Raw genomic sequence first — 15,278 nt, forward strand, 5'->3', positions numbered from 1 at the left:
CACTGCCACTGGAGTGCCTTTCCACATGCTCGTGTGGCTCGTGTGGCTCGTGTGACTCGGGAGTGGCCGTTCCCACTCCCCCGTCCTCGATTGCTTTGGTGGAGCGATGCATAATTTGATTTGACAATCTATAAAAAAATATGGATGCTAATATACAGTTTGGCCACGAAAGCCAATAGAAATTCAATGAAGCAACACTTCGATGGAAGGAACCAGCTTGAACGATCGGAGATACATATGTATTTATTAGAAGATATGCAGTATACTCGTACGTCTTCGGAGCTTTTTCATATGAGGAGTATTAAAGATATCTAAACTTGGCTTGAGATACGATATTCGTGGGATAAAATTATTCACCTTTTTAGTGGATTTTTTTGATTGATTTATGGGTGTGCGACATTCGGTTGCGTAAGCACAGAAGAAAATGGCATACAAATGTCACCAGAAAAGGGAAGCAAAATGAATATTTTTCCGATTGCGTAACATCCCCAAGAAGCAACAAAATTATGATGAATGCAGCGAAAATTTGAATTTGAAATTGTATGGACAAAGAGCGTGAAAAAAGGAAAATGAAATACTGGACACTGAAAACTGAGCACTGAGCATTGAGCACTGAGCACTGAAATAATGGCAACTTTCTAACATGGCAACTGCTGCATGGCTGCATGGCTGCATGGCTGATGGCTGCTTGGCTGTTTCCTGCTGCCGCGTGTCCCATGGCTTTCCTTGAATTTCCTTTTTCTGTCCGGCACATTATCGCCCCGAAAAACTCACTTGACAGCCGGGTACCCCTCCTGCGGCCCCCACCCGCGGTCCGCATCATTGTCATTGGAGTCGACGACTCCACGCGGGCTCCCCGACTGCGCATGCATTTCCCACTCAGGACAGCATTTCATAAAGTTTATTAAACTTTAGCCAAATTGTTAAAACGTCGATTTGCTGCTGCCCAAGTGTTTCCCCCTGCACCCACCCTCCCAGCCGCGTCTGCCCATTCACTTTTAGTGCGGCGGGGCGGCCGTTGCTGCGGCAGCGGCTGCGGCAGCGGCTGTAGGCGCCCCAAACGAGTCCATCAACTTTGGCCAAAACAAACGGCCACATTGGCCCGGTCCGGTCCGGCCAAACAGAGGCGGAGGACTGGGCTGGGGTGGGGTATGCATTTTCTGTGAAGTGGCAGGCATTTTCCTTGAATACTACTCGAAACAAACACTCCACACGAGGCATGGCATGGCATGGCAAGGCATTCGCATTCGCATTCGCATTTGTGTCTCTGCCTGAGAATCGCAAATTAATTTTCCATTTTGCATGGAACTGTCACAAAGTAAAATCTATCAACCGATTACTTCCTTTCCAGAAAAACGCATAAAGGAAATGCAATTATGCAACTTAAATGGGATATGATCGAGGTTGAGTAAACATAAGGAATTGGGAAAAGTTTACAATGAATTGGTGTTGAATTTGAGACCCTTTCTCGTACTTTGAAGGGTTATGTATCTGTCGCTCAAGCTGAGAAATAGCCCATGAAAGTAGACTCTTTCTTTATTGGGTCTTAAGAGAATACTCAGCGGGCCTTTAGCTATATTTCTGTGCACTTTTCTAATGAAATCATTAGGGAAATTTAAAGAAATGCGAATCGAAAGGCGAATGGCACGTGACAAGGGAAAATTGGCAACCAATGATCGCCACTTTTGCATTCTTTGCGGCTTTCCCCCTCTTCGAAATGACAACTGCTGTCTCGCTTGCCATCTCCCCTGCATTGTTTGTCGAATTTCGACTTGGACTGATCTGATTGTCAGCTGACAGCCTTGTGTTCCTGTCGAATGGATCAAGAAAGAGTGGACACAAGAGAAATTTTTGGGCTGTTTTCTTTTTAAACGACAAAATGGGGTAAAATTGAATGCCGATGCAGATTTATTTAAAATATATTACCATATATGTATGTATGCAGCTATTTGGGATAATATCCCCCCACTATTATTTGTGTAGATTTCTTTCCCAATGGCAGGCACCCTTGAAGGTTACACTGCACTGCCTCCAGTCACCTTTCACTTGCACTCGGAGTGGACTCATGCCTGCGTTCCCCAATGTATTGCCACATAAAGCCCAACAAGACCATAAAAACCCCCATAGCTGAATCTGTCAGTGAGCCTTTGACTTAATTAGGAAATTGAACAAGTGCATAGGTCCAGTCCGGCCAGCAGGCAGCCACCAGCCACCAGCCACCAGTCGTCAGACATAGCCACAGCTATTGGCATTAACCACATTAACCGCATTTTTCCATCAGGCAGCGATATGTCACTACCACTTGACTGTACCTGTACCTGTACCCCCACACCCCCACCCACTCGAGATGTGGGTTTGCCTTTGGGTGCTGTTGCTGTTGTTGTTGTTGTTTTTGTTGCATTCACATTGAAAGTTGTTTCACTGCGACTTCAGGCACTCTATGGCTATGGCTATGGCTATGCCTTGAATTGAAATTGAAAACCTAAGCAGGGAATCGAACACGAACCAGCTAATGACACTTAGCAATGGCTGGGGAAAAATACATTAATTTGATATTGAAATTCGTTAATTGTCCGTTGAACCTGTTTGCATTGAAGAAGCTAATAAAATATTCCCATAAGAAGTCGGGAAGGTGTTTAAATATATGTATACTTCTGCTGAATAGATCTTAGGAAAATATCATCTCACTACTCGTGTAGTGGAAGGCACAAAACTACAAATCAAAATGTATAAATACATGGTATAATTATATCTTAGAAAGATTTCAGTTTCAGACTCTGAATTACCTGAATTGCCTACCCTTTTCAAATGCCAATAAATGTAGAAATTCCTCAGATCGACACCTAGCCAAAAATAAACCTATAATTCCATAATCCTTTGTGGAGCAGCTCCAGAAATCTGCCAGCAAAAATCAAATGATCTGTGTAATTTGATTTTAATTTTTCATATTTATTTATTGCCTCATTCCGCGCCACTTCTGGACTCCTTGTGGCCCGCGCAGAACACGTTTCGCGGATTCAATTGTGAAATCGAAAGACCTATGGTAGTGGTATGGAAAGAATGCGGCAATAATCGCCAGCAGCAGCCAGGCCAATAATCATAATTGCTCTGACAGCGCAGTACTTTGCCAATCACTTCGTGGGCGTGTCTATGGCTATTTCTATAGAAAACTAATCTGGAGCTGGGGCTGGAGCTGGAGCTGCTTTCATTAAAAAATGCCAAAATGTCTGTGGACAATCGGCGGTGGCCGTAGTTTGATTATGGAAATGCAATCTCCAGCGGTTTCTTCATCGAATAGCAAATATTATGTGTAATTTTCCTGCCAGCCCAACATGCCGAATAATAACACGCATGTCGGATAGTATCTTGCGTTTTCGAACTATCATTTTTTGTGTTATATATTTTTGCATTGAGTTTCACAGCAAAGTGGAACGAGTTTTGACCTCAAAACCAATTCAAATCGAGCGGCGGGGCAGACTGAAAAGTACATACATAGAGCAAAAGTGAAAAAAAAGTTCACACCTAAAAGGCTTTGGCTGCGAAACGATTTATCTGGGACGGCCAGACACGAGACACGAGAGCACTGGAGAGCACTGGAGAGCAATAGTCCACTACAAGTCCCGTCCAGTATGCAGGTGAATAGCCCAATCCCCGGCTAAGCTGGGAGCTCCATTCAGTTTGGTTTTTGGTTTCTGTTTCTGTTTATGTCCAGACCCAATGGGCGACCCGAGAGTCCACACCCAGGCCCGCCAGACCCCGCCGCACAAAATCGACTTTTGTGCCAATTTTCAATGCAAATCGCATTAAGGCAAATGTTGCAAACGGCAGCCCGGCAGCCAGCCTTTGCACACGCCACAGATACAATTTGTAACAAATTTCCTAATGACCAACAAAGCCGAGAGCACAACAAAGTGCCGGGCCAAACGAGATCTGGCCAAATGGAATTGAAATGAAATATAATGTAATGAATAGTCTACGGAGGCTTGGGGGAGAGGAGAGATGGTGAAGAGACAGCACAGAGACAGGGCTCAAAAAATCAAAATTGCTCACTTTGAGAGCATATTTGCCATTGTTATACTGAAATAGAAAACTGAAGGAACGCCCAATATTTGAACGGAATCAATTAGAAATATTATTTGGTCAAAGATAGGTACATATCGGTACAGACTTATTATTTCTTTCACACTCTCCAATGGACAGCAAAAGATAGTAACTCTTCCAGCACATTATCATTAGCTGATTAGCTGATTAGTGCACCATTTTGGCCCCCCCTCACCACTCCCCCACTCTCCCTGACTCCAATTATTCCGCCCATTCCACTAGCATGCATTAATCTGAGACTTGGTTGGATTTAATTGCCTTTCAGTCTTATTAATCGGCCAATAAGCGGAGTGGTCGCAGCCAGGCCTGTACTATCTTGTTGGCCAGCTGGACGGTCGGACGGTCGGACGGTCAGACTCGTGAAGCCGTTAATGCTGATTACGGTCCATTTGCTTTTGACTGGCTGCATTTACAGCGGCTCTGGTCGTTGGCTCTCCAACATTTTGCATGTCTCCTCCCATTGTTCACGGCTACCACTTGGTCAAAACTTTGCGAGTTTTGGCATGGGCGTAAAGTAAAAGTCATACTTCATTAAATGTTTTCTCTAGCATAGGTTTTAGGAGAGATTTTAGGATGAGAAGGTAGAAGAGATGGCTCTTAGGTGGGTATTTGAGATGAGTTACGAGACGAGTTAAAAGATGAGAAATATTTCTTATTATCGTAATATAATTACCAACAAAAACTTTGGACATGAAAGTAGGGAATACTTTTACTGAAAAATATATAATATTTCATAGCATTTTTGCGCACTTATTCAGGGGAATAATAATGAGAAAAGTTGCCGAATAAATGCAAAAAAATGATAGGATACATTCACCAAGTTCTTTTTTCTATTTAATACGAAATGAGATGAATAAATACGTGAACAGATTTGATATACTGAGATTATATATATAATTATTAGTACTGCGTATTTGTTTGTGACTTTCTTGAGATATGAATATGATTGATCAATGATCATTAATTTCTGTTTTTTATTGGCATTTTTGCAGGTTTGTAACGTGTTCCATTTGTCATCTCGTGCGCTGGATGGGCATGGGCTGGTACTACGTACCGCATGTATCTTGTGGCGAGTATCTGCGCAGTTTCTATTTTTATTCGAGGCAGAGGCTCGCATGTGTGTGGGCAGGCTGGGAGGGAGCGGCGCACAAATCAAAAATGCTAATTACACAGGTAGAAATCCAAAGTTCGGGCCATCGACTGCCAATCAACGTGACTCTTTGGCTAATGGAAATTTGGGATTTTGGCTAGAGATTTATGGCAATGGCCACAACGCAGACGCTCTTTCAAGTTCAATGCGATGGGAAATTTTCAATTAACTGAAGAGATTTCAAAAGTAGACGGGAGAAAAAATAGAAATTGGCCACTTGAAAGCCATCCACCGCCGCTCTGTCAACTCACAGAGGAAGCGGCAGGCGGATGGCCGGCCAACATACAAAGACACAAAGATACGCAGATACAGATACAGATACTCGGACACAAACATTACGGACACAGACGGTCTTGTCAACCAACCTACGCTCTGACGATCTGTGCACTTGACCGGCTAATGGCTTTTTTGCGTTTCATTGAAGAGATCTCTCACACACGAACCAACACTCTGCTCTCTACTCTCCACTCTCCACTCTCTGGGTATCTTTTTTTTCTTTTCACAATTTGGCGGCAGCTCGTTGAAAGTGAAATGTGTGAAAATGGCTAATTAAATGGCCGGGACGGACAGCTTCACAGCTTCACAGCTTCACAGCTTCACAGCTCCATCTCCATCTGCATCTCCATCTGTGGCGGCTCTCCCTCTGGCCCTCTGGATGATTCGATTTGCTTAGCTCCACGTCTCACGTCTCACCTGCCATTTCACCTTCCCATCCTCGATGGCCCTGGCTAATTATGAAATTTCATTTGTTCCGAAAGTACTTTCCATCTCGCAGCTCACAGATATTCTATCTGTGTGTGTGCGGATCGTACGGAGCAAGTCATTTCCGCCAGTTTATTGAGTGATTTTAACGAGTGCCGTGCCGATCCCCAAAAAACTTGTACGGACCATTTGTACATTTGTTTTACCCATGTTTGTTTCACTTTTTTGTGGTTGTCTGGTTGTTTGGTTCTTCCCTCGGATCAACGATCAACGAAATGTTAAATGCTCAGCACGTAGCAGCAATTACGCCTCGCGTTCGTTGCTTAAGTCTTTTGTTTTACGACTAATTCAAGCCCCGAAATGTAATGACCAGAGCCATAATTGGGGTTGAGACTGCCGGAATTATATGTACGTATGGTTTTGATTTAATGTCTTGTCCATTTGGTACAGAAACCTAGTTTTTGTTCGCTTTTATTAGGGGAAAGGGGAGAAACAAGAGCACTACTCGTAAAAGCTGGTAGAGCAAAGAAAATGTTTGCCAAGGAAAAGGAAAGGAAGGCTAGCTTCAGATCGGTTTTATGATAGATTAGATTGTCTTTAAGCACAATTTCCCCCAAAGATATGTTCAGATGATGATTGGAACATTTTCTTAAGTAATCTCAGTGTTTCTTTGTCTCCTGAAGTTTGAACTTCATAATATTTGAGCTCGCGATTCTTATGAAACGATCGTGTTGGTTAAATGATCTGATTACAATTCTCTTGTTTGATATTTCTATGGCCATCTCTCCACACGATAATCTATGCAAATCTTTTGGACAAAACCCAAACGTGAACTCCGTTCGGAACCGTTGAACTCTTGTAGAAATCTGAAGCTATGAAACGCTGATTGTCTGGTGTTGTGTTCCTCCCCACCCAAAAGGAAATGACTGATTGACAATCGCTTGGGGAAGGGAGAAATTTACTGAATAAGAAATGCAAATTTTGTTTCAAATAATTAATTCTGTAACTGGTTTTCGTTTTTAGAGGAATGGAATGCAAAATCGAAAAACATATACAGATACAGATGCGAAACGAAGTTCTAGCACAAATTGAAAACAGGTTCCAAACGAATCAAAACTGTGTCAGATCTTCAAGAATGCGCCAAAGAATTACAAGAAATATTTCGAATTGCAAAATCAGCGGTGCCGCGCGCGCATTTGTCTCGAATGCCAAAATCGAATAGTTCTCAGACATTTTCGAGAAACTAATTGGGCCTCCGACTGCATAAATAAACCTCGAAGCGGGTCTCGAGCCGAAGTTCGTTGACTTGCCATCTAATGCGATTTCATGGTCCGAAGTTTATAACTGTGGCCGCTTTTTCCCAAAGCGATTAACGAGCGACAGAACATTGGAACTTTGGAGACGCTGAAAGAATCAGCATCGGCATCAGCAGCAGGGCGGCAACTTTTCCATCGGGAAAGTTTCGAGTGAAAGGGCGGGAGGAGATGGTAGTTCCTTCAGAATGTACCCGTAGTATGTTAGGTTGTATATTCACTATGTAATGGGTATTCGATGGGTGTCAACTCCTCTAGCAAAATCACATTCAGTAGAATCTTTAGCTGCTCGATTAAAGCCTTGACTTCCATGAACTTTGCCTGTCACATACGTGAAATATGAGAATATATCTGCTTGGCAAAATCAAATAAATCGCTTTGACAAGCGAAAAATGTGTACACATTTATTTTTGGGATTCATTATGCTGCTGTAAATACTCGCTGGGGGACTATACAAAATAATATATAATATATTTAGTGCTGCAATCTCGTTGATACTCGTGTTTATTCAAGTAATGAGCGAACCACAAATACCTTCGGATCGCAGGCAGGGGGAGGGGCTCTGGGGCTGTGGAGTTTCTGTCGCGAGTCTAAGGCGGACCTCGAAAGTTTCTAATGGAATGAATAAACTTACTCAACGAGTGGAAAACAGACAGAAAGACAGACAGACCCACAGCCAGATACATTTTATATTGCAACTTGGCAACCGGCAACCTGGCAACCTGGCAACCTGGCAACCTGGCAACCTGGCAACTTGGTGGCAGATACTTGCTGAGATACTTGCGCTGCTTTGTTCTCATTCAGCTGGAGTTTGATCTTTGTTATTTTGGCTTGTTATGGCATTTGCTTTTGTGGTTGAGGTCTCAGTGGTTGTTGTTGTTGTTGTTGCTGTTGCTGTTGCCGTTCCTGTGGTTGCAATGCTGAAAATAAAAGTGAGCGCTTGCCATGTGTGTGTGTGTGTGTGTGTGTGTATCTGACAGATATTCAATCTTCATCTTCACCATCAAACCGTTCGTCAAACGTGTTTTATTGTACGCGAAACTGCGCTATTTTCTGCGTCTCGTTTTCTCTGTACCAAGCGGGCTGTTCGGTTCGGTTCGGTTCGGTTCGGTTCTGATCTCTCTGGCCGTATTTATGCCTCTGCCTGGCAGATATTTCTTTCGCGCTCTCTGTACTTGTGCTGCTACGCCTCGTATCTGTGAGTCTGGGTCTGGGCCTGGGCCTGGGCCCGGGCCTGGTCACGACATCTGAACAAGCGGCCGACGACGACGACAGCTCAAGGTCGCATTCCTTGCGCCTGACGCAGTCGCTCAGCAATTTGTTTTTACTTTGATATTTCTTCAACTTCCCCATGTCCGTATCTCACTCGATTCTACCAGGTGTATCTTTGTATCTCTGTGTATCTTCCATGTGGATGGAATGAATGATTGGTGTGGGGGCGGACAAATGAGTTTTGGGTTTCGGCTACCGATACACGAGTACCACGAGTATACCCCCACTGACAAGTGCCACTGAGTCAATCAATTCTCTGATGGGAAGTATCTGAAGATTTTTGGAAATACCTAACTTAATTTTGGTGCTTGAAATATCTTTAATATCTCCATACCTATTTAGGAAACGGATACAGCCAACAGACAACAAAAAAGTATGCATTTCTTGATGAATTGATGGAATGATTGTGATGGAATCTCGTATTTTAATGCATCGTACAGAATATTGAATATATAACTTAATATCTAGCAGCTTTGCCGTTAAGCAACATCTGGTGTAATGAGTTTCCCTTGGGCTTAAAATTCCTTAGAAAGAATGTCCATGTTCCTTTATTGTGAAGAACAGAACAGAACAGAAGATTATCCCAAGAATTTTTCACTGTTTTCCACCATTTCTTGTGGCACTCCCACTCCCCCTACCAATCCAAACGGAATCCGCAGTTCCTGTTCATAGAGGCGATCCCGAGTCAGAAGACACTGCCATTAACGCTCCCAGAGAAACGTTCGTGCAGCGTCAGTCGGCAGTCGGCAGTCGGCGATGCTTTTAGATGCCATCTACACCTAATTTATGATGGGTAGAGCTGCTTCTATAAACAGGAGATGCCGATGCCGATGCCCATGCCCATGGCTCGTCACGACCAATTGTGCCTGGGAGAGAGCGGGGGGAGTGGGAGTGGCTGGGTGTGTCCGATGGGCAGCAGTTCTTCGAGAGAAGCGACAGTGGGTTAATGGAACAGCACTGTGGAGATCTGCCACCCATCAGCGGCTTTTTTCCCATTCGGGAAAAGTGTGGTATGGCAAGGAAAATCAATTGAACGAACCTGAGGCCAGGCCATGGCTTACGAGACCCTCGGTTCAGGGCACAAATATGTGGCTCTCTTCCCGCTATGGGGTTTATCTTTTTATGGCATGCATATGGCATGTCGGATGTCGGATCTCGGATCTCGGTCGAGATGTCTGTCAGTCCATCTGTCAGTCAGTCGTCAGTCGTCAGCATTACTTGTGCGTTCGACTTTGCTAAGGTTCGACAGCCCAGAGATACAGACAGAGACAGAGACAGAGAGGGAGAGAAATAACTTAAACTTTTACTTTCACTGCCAATTTGAGTGAACGAGCAGCAGAAGCAGCACCAGCAGCAGCAGCAGGCATCGTCCCTCAATTTGCATGGTAAACCCCTTCGGATGTTGGATGTTGGTGGCAGGGGATCCAGGGGATCCAGGGGATATCAACAATGTTATTGTGTTTTGTGATGTGTCTAAGACTCATTTGAAAATGTATCTGGCGGCAATTTAGCGCGAAGATACGACTATACGACTACAAGTACAAACAAGACGTACATGTGTACGAGTATCTGTATCTCCTCTCCGCTCCATTGTCTTCGGTATTTAGTTTAATTTCATTTTCACAACAACAGCCCCACACCACACACGGCACACGTGTACTCACATGTGCTGCAATTTGATCGTCACGTCGAGATTGCAGCCGCCACAGCAGCAGGCAGCCAATGTTAATGATGAGCATTTGATAATAGTACTAGCTCTGGCTCTGGCTTTGGCTCTTCCTCCCCCCTCCCCCATCTGAAGCTCCATCTTCAGCCCATCTTCAGCTCAATCTCCATCTCCATCTCCATCTCCATCTTACAGATGTAGCTTTAACTGGTGTTGGACATGCTGCTCTGCTCTGCTGGCAAAAGCTGTTTACCCGATTATTTGCATGTATCTCGAGTGGCAGGAAAATGGTCGTTGACTGCTCGTCTCTGCTCTGCCATTCGGCGAAAGTTTCGCCAAAAGATCGAAACCAATTCACCAAAAGGGAGGATGCGCCATAGATGGATGGGCCATGGAGGATGGATCGATGGGGAATTGTTGATAATAAAGTAATTGGGGGATTACCAGAGAGACAGAGAGAGAGAGAGAGAGGGAGGTATCCCCATGGAAAGATATTGTAAATTGTAAACAGAGAAAGACATGCTTCTGTAGCTCTTTTTGAAACCCCTCCCAAGAAACGTTTGCAGATCTTTTCAATATGAAAAAATATCAAAATAATGACTCCCCTCGAAAACAGTCCCCGCTTCCTTCCCCTCTTTGTTTTCCATCTATTGTTGGCCTCAGATCTGCCACTCACTCCGATCTCCGATCTCCGATCTTCGCTCTCAGATCTGCCCAGATTGTTGACTTTTACCAATTTAATTGTGGAATCGAGGGTGTCACACCATTCAACTGGAATTCTATGGCAGTGCCAGTGCCAGTGCCAGCGCCAGCTACCATTGAACCCTCGCGGAGCCACGATCCACAACCAATATGTCAGCACTGTCTGCCCCCAAGCGACTTTCGGATCTGGAGGGTCTTTCACCTGGCGGATAAGGGAGGGGCGGGGAGGGGCAGAGACGTGCCACAACGATTACGTAGGCACACGCGTCTTCCAAAAGAAATTTCCAACATAAACAGAGCTGAATGGAAACTAAATGAAATGATACCCGACAGACGAAAGACGAAACGAACGCATTCAAATCTTACGAAATCATGGTCGATGTCGCATCTCAATATTTAAGCAGATGCAAGATAAACACACTCCAGATAAGCCCCCGTCCAAGTGAGAGTGGAAAAAAGAAAGAAAGTTGGGCCTACTGCCTACTGTTTCTATCAATTTGTGTTGGATAGGTTTCTTTGGCTACGTGATGGCTGGCATGGCCACGCCCCGACTCACAGCCTCACAGCCTCAGAGCCTCGCCTCATAGCCTCGCTTAGAATCAAAAGACTTGGGCAACGAACCTGCAGCTGCTGCATTCCTGAGGTTCCACCGGCTACCAAGGTTAGCAACGTCACTGCTGCGGTCAGGTCCGAAACCCGATATCATATCTCAGCGTGGACCCCCACGTCTACACACGTCTACACACGTGTACGTGAGTGGACGGCACTTTAATTGCGCCTCTGCTGTGGAAAATCTATGCAAAAACATCGCTTGTCTATTAAGAACAAGGCTAACATCTGCTGATGTCGGCCAACATTGCTTAACTCAACACAACTTAGCCTAGCCAAACCGAATGCAATGGAATATCATAATCTAAACATAACTACACACAAACGATATGACTATGTGATATTCATAATAGCTTTAAAAGGTGCATCTCGTACATATAATGCGATTGGAGGGAAAGGGGAACCTTCTTCATTGATCTGAGGATACATTTCATTTCATCCAATGAGACATATCGCACTGCCTGTTAGGAGTAGATTCTCTCCCACCATCTTCAGAAAGCAGAAACATTCAAAACACTTGTAGACTGGCTTGTAGAACACTCATTGCTTGATGACTGAATTATCGTACATTATTCTAAATTATTCCACGACTTTGGTAATAAATACACGTAAGCCCAGAGTTCCATCCATTGGAATCTTTGCATATGCTCCTGGTAATCCTAGCAATCGAATCGGATCCGTTCTTATGGATTCGCTTCGAGTGTCTTCTACTTTCTACTAAGGAAAGAACTTGAAACAACTTCAGTTGTTTGCATATTTTGTTGCACGAAAAATCAAAAATCAAATTGGGATTCCAATCGAAATTTCGCTCTACGGCTGCGACTGCGGCTCCGGCTGCGTCTTGCCATATACTCCATCCATATACTCGTAAACTTGATATTCAAAGTAAATTTTCAATTTCTACGCGAATAGATATTTCCATAAATAAACCGCATAAATCAGAGCTCTACACCGCGACTGACAGCCGCTCTACAGCGATTCGGCTCATTAGTAATCAAAAGTTGTGCACGGACGCCACGGACGCCACAGACGCCAGGCGGCCACTCGGAGCCACTCGGAGCCACTCCATCGAATTCTCGACTTGCACAAATTGTTGCACAAGTCCCGGAGCGATTCGTGGGCTGGCTGCCTGCCTCCTGCCTCCTGACTGCCGCCTGACTGCCACTGGAGCGATGTCGCCAACGCATCGACCTGGCCAGTCCAAGTGGGGGACCACCGGACGAACACAGAACCCCTGTTAGCCTGTTTACTTTGTCTTAATGGCCATTTGCCTGTGCTGCCGCTGCCGCTGCCTCTGCCGCTGCTCTGCTGCTCGGCGGCAATTTAAATATTTTAGCCATTTCGTTGTCGGTCTGGGCCAGAGCCACTCGAGTCGAGTGTCGCCGCTGCTTGTTGGGGAAAATATCTTCAAAAATTTCTACTCTCTTGCGCGGCACATTTTTGTAGACCTGTCCGAGCATAGGGTTTATGGTAATTGGCTTGGGTTAACATACTTTCAGAGATATACCTACTGATGGCCATAGAAACATGGCTAAGAAGAGACTTGTACAAGATTTGAGGACTGTTCGCCATAATTTAATGGTTACAAGGGCCAAGTGAATGTGAAAAGAATACTCAGCTTAATTGATCTATCGTTTTCCGGATCATATTCGAGAAGTTTTCCTCAAGCTCCTTTGTTGGTGGAGGACTTCTTGACCTTGATTTTGGTGCCAGCCACCGAGGACTTCTTGCGGCCATTCAATTTGGTCTTGTTCGTGGTCATGGCCACGGGCTTCGGCTTCACGACCCTGGCCTCCACCCTGATGTACAGATCGTAGTTGAAGTCGCCACATGACTTGCCTGGAAACAGAGAGGGGATGCAGATGTAATCATTGCCCAGAAAGAGGGAGGGAGGGAGCAGCCCATTGAGAGTCTGGAACTGACCGCAGCACATTTCCTCGCCACAGGACTCGCAGGTCATCAGGCGGGTCTCCACGATGCCCGACTTATTCTTGATCTTCTTCACGCAGTTGTTCAGAGCGAACTCGCGGCGGTCACGGGCCTCGGTCTTGAGCTGCAGCTTGCCCATCTCCACCATGCGGCTGAAGTACTCCTCCTCCTGCTTGTTCTTGGGCCGCAGCGTGGTGAGCATCTTCCAGTCGATGGGCACGGCACAGAGCTCCATGAGCACCACGTCCTTCATTTCGGTGGGCACGGGATCCGCGTAGCTGTAGAGCGGCTCCCGCTCCCCATTCGCCTTGAGCAGCTTGCGCATCTCCTTCTTGGGCATCTTGAAGGCGTAGTCCTTGTCCCGGAGCTTAATCTCCTCGGCGCGCACCTTCACGGGACGCATCTTGTAGTCGGGGACCTTCTCGAACAGCCGCTTGAACTCCTCACTCGTCTGGATGTTGCTGCGGCTCAGGTCCAGGACGGGCACCACCGTCTTCTTCTTGGCCAACAAATCGTCCAGTTTACTCATTTCTGGTGCAGTTCAGGAAAGTCAGAAGTTAAGCAAGAAAATCCCCAGCGAATATCGACCAAACAATGGGTGTGCTGCCAAGGGCAACAGCACCCCTCGAATATTGGGGTATTTCTCTGAGCTGTTGCTTTCCACGTCAATAAAATAAAGTACCCATTCTGATTCTCTCTTTTCAGATCCACAAATAACCGAATCACGTGTAACACCGGTGGAAATTGGTGATAACAGGCCGTGCAAACATCATCGCATAAAAGCGGCCAAGAAACACGACTCGGAGACCTCGCCGGAAACCCGCTCCAGAAGTCAACAGTTGGCCAGAAGCAAAAGCAGAAGCAGAGACAGAAGCAGAGACAGAAAGCCGACTGCAACCAGCTCAATCGGTTGGCCCGCTCTCGGCGTGCTGGCATTTCATTTACCTGGTGCGCGGCGTTACGTGGTCTCGATCCGAGCTTTGGGTCTACCCGCCAAAAAGAAAGTCACGACAGTACCCGCCAGTCTGCGGCAGAAACGAGATTTCCAAGATTCTGCAACGAAAGTCAAAGTTACAAGTTTACTCCAAATTCGAGTTTGAGTTTGAGTTCGAGTTTGAGTTGGCCCGGTTCAACGTCTTTACACTTTTGGGTCGACTCCGCCGCTGCTCCGTCTGTGCCACATTTAGAAAGTGAAAATCGAGTGCCGCCCGTGTCCGAAACTGAGTCTGAACCCGAATCCGAATCGGAATCCGTGGCTCCTACCATTCGGGCGCTGCAGTTGAAAGTGAATTCAAGCTGCAAGTGATTTTCGGGCCTTTGTTTTTTTTTGTTGTTTTGTTGTTTTTTGTTGTTGCCGCCACCTTCGGTTGGATCCATCAGTAGCCCAGTTATTTAGCTACTTGGAGCCACACTGCCACTGCCACAAGCACTTCGCGTCTCATTCATTGATCGATAGGAACCGAACCGGCATTGGAGACCAGCCACAATGGAGGCCGAAGAAGTTACAAAACTGGTGGATGGCGTTTATAGGGTAAGCTTGATTTTCTGTGCTTTTTTTTCCAGAGATCAGACACATAAAGGGTACTAGAGAGAGAGAGAGAGAGACCCCTTGCTGCTAAGCCACTCTGCGAGAGACAGAGAGAGAGGGAAGTCAGACAGATTCTGCAACAGAAACGTCTCAGCGTGTAAATTCATCAAATTTGAGATAATTTTATAAGCAAAACCTCCCCAAAGATCTGTCGCTACTGTAAATTGTAAGAATTCCAGCTCTTTCCTTGGGCTGTCATTAGTTCGGGGAGCTCGAAGGTTGGGCCAAAAACGTCTTATATAACCC

General features: G+C 45.5%; 2 protein-coding genes across 4 annotated transcripts in view; one reads left to right on the top strand and one right to left on the bottom strand.

Annotated features, from left to right (window-relative positions):
• LOC108151770 (brain-specific angiogenesis inhibitor 1-associated protein 2) overlaps nucleotides 1-15,278 on the top strand; it is a 31,430-nt gene that overhangs the window by 2,593 nt on the left and 13,559 nt on the right. For all 3 annotated transcript variants that reach the window (XM_033387134.1, XM_017280616.2, XM_017280615.2), the window contains exon 2: nucleotides 14,150-14,975. In XM_033387134.1, coding sequence (XP_033243025.1) covers nucleotides 14,931-14,975 — 45 coding nt within the window. In that variant the 5' untranslated portion in view covers nucleotides 14,150-14,930. The remainder of the gene's footprint in view (nucleotides 1-14,149; nucleotides 14,976-15,278) is intronic.
• On the bottom strand, nucleotides 13,070-14,113 carry LOC108151776. Its single transcript, XM_017280621.2, has 2 exons — nucleotides 13,439-14,113; nucleotides 13,070-13,354 (listed from the first exon to the last, which is right to left on the bottom strand). The coding sequence occupies exons 1-2, from the start codon at nucleotides 13,971-13,973 to the stop codon at nucleotides 13,179-13,181; spliced, it is 711 nt and encodes a 236-aa protein (XP_017136110.1). The 5' UTR covers nucleotides 13,974-14,113; the 3' UTR covers nucleotides 13,070-13,178.

Source organism: Drosophila miranda, chromosome XR (genome assembly GCF_003369915.1).
Source record: "Drosophila miranda strain MSH22 chromosome XR, D.miranda_PacBio2.1, whole genome shotgun sequence".
In the NCBI taxonomy this organism is placed as follows: domain Eukaryota; kingdom Metazoa; phylum Arthropoda; class Insecta; order Diptera; family Drosophilidae; genus Drosophila; species Drosophila miranda.